We start from the raw sequence: 8,709 nt of genomic DNA, 5'->3' as shown, positions 1-8,709 counted from the left end.
TCAGTTTGTCCTATTTAGAATGTTGGCTAGAAGTTGCAGCCTCAAATTAAGTTGAGTTAAAAAGACAGATTAGCCCAATTTAAACTCTTGTCACCTGAACTTAATTCTTCTGCCAAAGGATGATAGTCATGACTCTTGATTTTGCTCTAAGCCAGATGTGTCCAATCTTGGCAACTTTAAGACTTGTGGACCTCAACTCCCAGAGTTCCCGTGACTGGCTGGGGAATTCTAGAAGTTGAAGTCCACAAGTCTTAGAGTTGCCAAAGTTAAGTACCCCAAAAAGTTAAGCATTATTTTCTCTGTAATAGCTAAGACATATCAATATCACATATGCCCAGAATAATTTCCAAGAAATATCATAATTTAACTTTCAATAAAATAAATAAGAATATATAAATGGGAAAAAAGTATACGCACTTGTTTTACCTGTATGAGTCCTGGTGTGAGTCTTCAGATGATCAGATCTGGAGAACTTTCTCTGACAGGTTTTACACTGGAAAGGTTTCACACCTAAATACATAAAATAAATCTATTCTTGTATTCTAGTACCTTTACAGGGGTATAAGAGTATCCGTTCTTCTGAATTTCAGAAACATGGACTTTTACTTTTATTTAACAATTGCCATTTTCCCCTCTAAGTACAAACCTTCACATCTCTAGTCTCATTAATCAAGCAACTCAACTATCTGACCTTTTTCCGCCTCCTGGTCCTTTTTAACTCCATTTAGTGCTTTTACCATGCCTTTGTTTCTTGCAAAAAAGGAAGCATTAATTCACTTTGGAGTGAAAACTTGAAAAATTAGAAATAAGAAACATCATGCGATTATGGTTGTTATTTCTACAAGCAATACTGTCCTTTAATAACGTGTGCTTTTTTCCATTTCAGTTCAGTACATCATTCTTCACATATCCAAGTACTTTTTAAAAACGTTATTCATGATGTAATTTAAAAAAGAAAAAAGAAATCTGAGTTTATTTTCTGTACTTAGAAGATTCTTTAAAAAATTAACTGTGCACACAATATCAATCACGATATTCCACTTACCTTTCTTCTGAGCTTACTTATGATTGTCCATAAAGGAGCTCCAAATCTCTTTTAGTATGCTATTTTATTTAGTTATTTGAATTAAGATATTTTAAAATATGAGCAGCCATATAAATACTATGAAATTAATAAATAAATCATACAGTATTCCTAATCTGTAGATATCTATACAAGCATGTCATTGCATAGAATTATTTTCTCATTATTTCTTAAGATACCAGCTTTTTTAAAAATAATAATAATAAAGGACTAAGGCTGAAGTCTTATATTTACTTACCTAAACCCTATTGAACTTAATGAATTTTATTTCTGTTTGCACAATTAGATGTTTATCCAATGCTGTGATTTTTATTGAAAATATATACAACTTTCAAAATATTTATTTGAAACATGCTCTCAGTCCTGTAAGGTAAACCAGACCAAGAAACTGCTACCACTTATCCTATTTTTATTAGAGTGACTATAGTATTAGAATCATGTTAATTCTAAATATGCTTCCTCTCCTTTCTTTTTTCTTCCTGAGAATTAGAGAAGTGATGGTCCTTAATTCATAAATTCTTCTTTGCATGGGCTTAAGCTACATTTATCTGTTTGTTGCTTTGATAATGGATCTTCCCTCTCTCCCTTAAGGTCACTCTCTATACCCTCTACACATGCACAAGAGCTTTTTTTTATTACACTACAGTGCAAAGTAAGCTGTGGTGGGACTGCAAGGGAACTGATGGAACATTTGTATTTCTCCTGTAAGATGGTGGCACCAGAATAGGACTTTTTGTAAGGTCTCTCTGCAGATTCCAAACTTATAGGAAATCGGAGGGATTATGATGTATGGTATAGAGCAGGGGTCTCCAACCTTGGCAACTTTAGGACGTGTGGACTTCAACTCCCAGAATTCCTCAGTCAGCATAGCTAGCTGAGGAGTTTTGGGAGTTGAAGTCCACACGTCGTAAAGTTGCCAAGGTTGGAGACCCCTTGTGTAGAGTGATAGGACTGCGGATGTGCTCAGCACTATTTTCTTTTGGAAAGAGAAATTTATTGAAATTGAGATACAAATGTGCTTGCATGCTTTAGGAACTCTGGGAGCCTTCTTACCCCTAGTGCTTTGACTTGAATGAGCCTTCTTACCCCTAGTGCTTTGACTTGACATGCCAGCAATGGGGAGGAAAGTCGTGATACGTAACGTGACATCGCGAGCTTGACATCCCTGCACTAAGGAATTCTTTTAAGGAATAATATCAGAAATGAAGATTGGCTGGCTTTTATTATGCTTTTGCTTTCACTCCGTTGTTGCTTTTGCTGCCACCTCAGGAAGCCCAGCGATGCAATGCAAAACTGCAATGCCACCTCAGGAAGCCCCAGCTGCCCCAACCCCAGCCACTTTCACTGCCCTGCACGCACACTGAGACCCCTCTTATCCTGAATTCTGCCATCAGAGCTGACCGTCTTATTTATTTATTTATTATTTAAATTTATATACCGCCCTATCTCCCTTACGGGACTCAGGGCGGTGAACAGGCAATAATAAAAAACAATAAATATTGAATAAAAAACCTGCTCTAAAATACCCCATATAAAACCCCTAACAAAGCCCAATCAAAACTACGCCAGGCCAGCCGCATGGAATAGATGGGTTTTCAAGGCTCGGTGGAAGAGGCGCAGGTCCGTAGTTGTACGTAGGTCGGGGGGTAGGTCATTCCAGAGGGCAGGAGCTGCCACAGAGAAGGCTCTCCCCCCTGGGGGTTGCCAGCCGGCATTGACTGGCCGACGGCACCCTAAGGAGGCCCTCTCTGTGGGAGCGGACTGGTCGAAGGGAGACATTTGGTAGGAGGCGGTCTTGCAAATACCTAGGTCCATTGCCATGGAGCGCTTGCTCAACTAATGATGAGTTATGCCAGGGCTGGTCCTTCATGAGGCAACTGAGGCCATCTTCCTCAGACCTGAAGAGGCAACCACTGTGTGTGAGGCCTGGTGAAGAAAGCTTCAGGTGGCCAGTGGTCGCCTTGCAAAGGACCAGGCTGGGTATGCTTTGGTCAGTAGCAGGTGCAGCTGCAGCAAGAAGACTACAAAGGACAGCTAGGGTGGCAGGGGCCATTGAGAGCAGAGGGCCAAAAGGGCAAAGATAAGGAAAAGATAAGTGGCGGGGGGAAAGTTGCGTGTAGATTGCCAAACATCCAAATTTTGATCACATGACCATGGGACATTGTAACAATTGTAATATCCGGGACTGGTTGTAAGTCCCTTCATTCGGCACTGCCATAACTTTGAATGGCTGCTAAAGCAATAGTCGTAAGTCAAGGATCATCTGTATCATTTATAAAAATGTATTAAATCTCTTAAGGTTTGTTAAGTAGCTGTTATTTCAACTATCAAGGAGTATACCTCCCCATTATCAAGTATGGGGAAAAAATTACTTCCCAGTGTCTCAGGCCAAAGGGTTAGTTTCTAGGATCACCTATGCTCAGCAGATATGGTTAGAAATAATCAAATTATACAATACCTAACTACATCTAAGGCACAAATGCTCTTCCCAAAAATACAGTCCAACTGATCGGTACTAACATTACTATATTTTCAAGGGGCATATAAATAATCCCAACCTAAGTTCAATATTGCTTCTTTGTAGTATAAATCTGAACTTATACAAACACATAAAAGGTCATAGTCCCAGCCTTTAGTGCTCTTAAAAGCAAAAAATTACAACTTCATTTCACATACTCCTGATAAGGGAAACTGCAAATTGCAACACATGTCAAAAGCTCAGATATGCAACAAACCTGTATGTCGCCTTTGATGCCTTTTGAGTTGATCTGAACGAGAGAATCTTCGTTCACAGTCCTTAAAGTCACACTGATACGGCTTTTCTCCTTAGAAAAAACATGTTTATTTGAAGGAAGTAAATAACGCTGTTGACATTAAATAAAACTCCAGTCAACATAACTAGAACAAAGCTCGCATACTGTATAATACAGAGATAGTGCAAAAAAAAAGATAATATAAATGTTTAATTTTTTTTTAAAAAAAATTCAATCTCCACTTTCTAACTTAAAAATAAATGGTTGGAATTGTGTAAACAATTTATTGTGCCAAGGCCTGGGTCTGTAAATGTGCAAAGAGAAGATGGCGTTAGTAACTGTGGAGAGGGTTATTTGGCTGCTATTTATTGTAATTTTATGCAGTTGTGATATCTTACAACTTCTTACATAACAGCTTTCCAATTGTATTTATCTTTCTCACGAGGCAGGTAGGGGGGAACTTGCAAGGAATTCCATCTGGCATGCCTTTTCTGCTGTAGCCCCTGCCCTCTAGACTCTAGAGCCTCATTACATACATAGATGATGTTATTAGCCCCATCTGTGTTAGCTTTCCAGAAGACTATTAAAACATTTTTTTCCAGACCTGAAGATCCCAGAAGCAGCTTACAAGGACCACGTAGAAAATTGAGCTTAGCTTAGCTGATCCAAAAATCTGAAGTAGCAACAGAACGTTTTTACCAAATGTATTTTTCACACTCAAGCTATAATTCTGGAAGTGCTAGCAGACTCTGAAAATTTAGCATCCCTACACGTTCTCCCACATTCTTGGTTTTTACAGGTTTATTTTATGTGTCCTTTTTATTTGTTTTATGTTTTTTTTAATTTAGTTTTTACTGATTTTCGATTGCTATGGAGCTTTTAACTGTTACATTGTATGCTGCCCCGACTCACATTTTTGTGAGATGGTGGGCTATAGAAATATGCTAAATAAATGAATGAATTATTTTAAATTTTTTAACTTCTTATTATTCACTACCCAAAGTCATTGGATAAGATGAGTGACTAAAAAATAAATAAAATATTTGTAAGAGACAATAGCTTAGGCAGGCAGCACTTAAAATCTGTGAATTTGCAACTAAATAATTCCAGCACTAGAATACTTATATAGAGCAATGAATACTTGTGACAAAGAATCAGTCCTAAAAAAATAAGGAAATGTTCAGCAAGTGAGTTGAACATTGTTTATAAAAAGAAATCATGAGAATCTTGTTTCATTGCTTTGTGGTTATAATAAAGAAACATCTTTTTTATAGACACTTATTAGTTAAGCCAAAGGTCTGCATTTTAATGTAAATTTTTGAGGAAACAACAGATTGTTCACTTCTATTTATGACTTCTTCTGAGGATATACATTCTAAACACTAATTGAGTAAAGTCACACAATAAGTGCCCAGCTAAGTTATGAAAGTTATGAGGCGTCCCCAGCCTGATCACCTGATCTTTTAATCCTTAGCACGTATCAACACATGGAAAATTGAGCTTCACAGTGAATTCCTCCATTAGCTTAGCTGATCCAAATCTGAAGCAGCAATAAGTCCCAACGACAAAAAGTTTTTATAAAATGTGTTTTTTGCATTCAGGTTCTAATTCTGGAAGTGCTAGCAACATCTGAAAATTTGACATCCCTAGCAAATTATCTCAATATAGAACCCAAGCAGGGTGATGAGCAGTAGGTTTATGGTTTAGCGTGTTTTCAAGAGTTACATGTAGTGGTGGGATTCAAATATGTGAACAACTGGTTCTCTGTGTGGATGCCGCTTCTGGAAGTCCATTCTGGGCCTGGGCAACAAAAAATTAGCTACCGGTTCTGCCGAAGTGGTGCGAACTGGCTGAATCCCACCACTGGTTACATGTTTTGGTATTTTTGCTCATCAGTAGTTAGTAGTCTGTGGTCTCAGCAGATGGTGAACCTAGTCAACCAGCCAACCTTGGCTAATCTTAAAAGCTAAGCAGGGTCAGCCTTAGTTAGACTTAGATGAGGAAACTGCCTGTGAATTCCAGGACTGCTGGATAGACTGGACAATTGAGAACACCCTGAAAGAAAGCAATGGCAATCACTTTCCATAATACTGCCAAGAAAACTATATTAATGTAGTTAGGGTTAACTTAGGCATTTATACTTTTAACCTATTTCCCCATCTTGGATAACCAGAAACAATTGCATTATAATCCCATCATTTTTGTTGTGGGTTGTACTGGGAGACAATCCATTGTATGAACCAAGTTTTAATTAAAATTGTAGTTACAATATATCTGGAGAAAACCGAGTGGGAGAATCTGACCTCTTAGCAACAAATCAGCTCTGTAGTAAAGTCAACAAAGAAATTCCAATCGTAATGAGTTGAATGGGTTCAAATTTTAGTTTTGTATAAAGGAAATCAGAGAGTTAGATACATTTTTCTATTTCCTTGAAGAGTTGTTATGACTTTTAAAAAAAAACCCTTCCATTAATATAAATCTTGTTAGTTAATGAAATCATTATTTTCACCATAGATAATCTGTTACAAAAATTTTATCTTCAAAGTGATGAGTTACTGTATTCAGTTTATTTACAACTGAGTTTTGCTGGGAAGAAAAAGTTCATTGCAACTAAGTATCACTTTATGTGTTTAAAAAAATCATCCAGCCATATATCATTTGCAAACTAATAAATCATTGTTGCTACTTCGGTGTTAATGATGGGTGAAAGTGGGTACAATATTATTGATAAAGATTTTTTAAAATACATTATTTTGGCTGTTCCAAGAAAAGAGTATCTTTTTATATCTGGGTCAACAGTATTAATACTTTGGAGGGCACTTAGTAAACAACCATAATTGTGATGTCAGCAAAATTTGTGCTGAAGCAGTGATAAGCACTGATACAAATTCCAGCTTTGTGCATCAGAGTTCCATAGATAGTAACACTATGTAAAATAACAATTTGCAGGAAGTGCAATGAATCAGTTGTTTTATAAGGGGAAATCTTATGACCCACTCCATTTTCTTCTTTTTTAAAAAACAAAACAAAACATTAATTGCTATTCAGCTGTTCCATTTCTCCACCTTATAAAATTTGAAGCTACATATTTAAGAATCATACACTATGAGAATATTATAATTATAGCTAATATAATCCACTCATTTAGAATAATGCACTAATCCCTTTAAAAAAAATAAAAAATCCTGAGGTATCCAAAAGATTAGAGGATGTATTATGATGCACACTTCTGTAAATTATACCTCGCTTCACTGCGATCTGTAAAGTTTTATATATACATGTAGTTCTTTCCTGATTTTATGGCCATATCTTTCTGTAACATTCAAATGTGAAATTACCAGTAGTCCTCAAATTGCAACCACAATTGAACTTCAAATTTCCAGTACTAAGCAAAATGGTTGTTAAGTGAGTTTTGCCCCATATTACAACCTTTCTTCCCACAGTTGTTAAACTGAATCACTGCAGTTGTTAAGTTACCACAGTAACCTGGTCGTTAAGTGAATCCAGCTTCCCCATTGACTTCGCATGTCGTAAGGTCGCAAAGGGTAATCACATGACTGGGAACACTGCAACTGTCATAAAGACATGCCAGTTGCCCAGCATTCAAATTTCGATCAAGTGACCATGTGTGTGTGTGTGTGTGCGTGCGTGCGTGGGCTGCAACGGTCATGTGAAAAATGGTCACAAATCACTTTTCAATGCCATTGTAACTTTGCACAGTCACTAAACGAAGGGTTGTAAGTCGAGGACTACCTATATACAATTATCCCTCTGAGTCTTTTTGTGAAAGGAGATGCATGCACCACATTTTCATTAGTACACGACACCACTGAAGTGACAGGTTGGCAATTAATTCTACTGCCAGAAGCTCTCAGAATGCTTAGTCCTAGAAAGGCCATGAAAAGCTTCCGTTACCATAGGAAGGGCTATGAGACACTGGATGTGGCAACTATTTCAGGGGAACTATGCATTCCATGAAGATACTTACCAGTGTGTTTTCTACCGTGCATCTGCAAATGGGACAGTTTAAAATATCGCTTGTTACAGCCAGGATACACGCACATAAAAGGTCGCTTTTCATTTGTGTCACTTGCTGATCTAACAATTGTTGGAGCCACTCCAGACATTCGCCGCACATCCTATGATAGCATAAAGAAGAGGGTTTTACATACAATATATTCTGGGCTCATTAGAGAACTGTAGAAACTATAGGGCAGGGGTGTCCAACTTCAGCAACTTTAAGACTTGTGGACTTCAACTCCCAGACTTCCCTAGCCAGGATGGCTAGCTGGGAAAATTGCCAAGGTTGGAGACACACACACACATACACACACACACACACACACAGAGCTATAGTGCAACAAGACTTCTTACAGTCATTCAAGTTTCCCCAAAATATAGGTAATAGCAAATCGTGACATTGTTATTTTTTCCATGTCACAAAGGAAATTATAATACAGTTTTCCATAATCCCAAAGGCCGTTGTAGCATTTCACAAGAGAAAATGCTTGGTCCTTAATTTTTACCTCACATTAATTTTCTGCTTGCAGGAAGGCCCTCCGGGTATTGGACTACAACACCACCCATAAATCCCAACCGTGATTTTTATCCAATGTTGCTTAGAAATTATGGGAATTGTAACTCGATATATATGGAAGATTTCTCAGCAAAAGGGGGCAAATTAGAATTTGTCAGAAATAGATAACTTAAACATTTTCCATTTAGTTAGTATATAGTGAACACTATATTCTAATAAAAAGAAAATATAGTGTTTCCTTGCTATTATCAAAGCAGCCAGGTAATCAATCCAAAATTATATACTTTGCTTAATATACTCACTTGAATTCCTCTAAAAACTCCATGGGTATGTAT

At 37.3% G+C, this 8,709-nt stretch overlaps 1 protein-coding gene across 1 annotated transcript; it reads right to left on the bottom strand.

The window, feature by feature from the left end:
• Positions 1-417: 417 nt before the first annotated feature.
• LOC107300916 (Wilms tumor protein homolog) lies at positions 418-8,703 on the bottom strand (the record flags this gene model as incomplete). The annotated part of the gene is made up of 4 exons (XM_015830199.1): positions 418-510; positions 3,820-3,909; positions 7,826-7,976; positions 8,677-8,703. Coding segments are annotated over 4 exons (361 nt in total), but the record flags the coding sequence as incomplete, so codon positions are not given.
• Positions 8,704-8,709: the final 6 nt, after the last annotated feature.

Source organism: Protobothrops mucrosquamatus, unplaced genomic scaffold (genome assembly GCF_001527695.2).
Source record: "Protobothrops mucrosquamatus isolate PMUCROS unplaced genomic scaffold, P.Mucros_1.0 scaffold9096, whole genome shotgun sequence".
Lineage (NCBI taxonomy): Eukaryota > Metazoa > Chordata > Lepidosauria > Squamata > Viperidae > Protobothrops > Protobothrops mucrosquamatus.
This window is presented reverse-complemented; position numbering and strand designations above follow the sequence as displayed.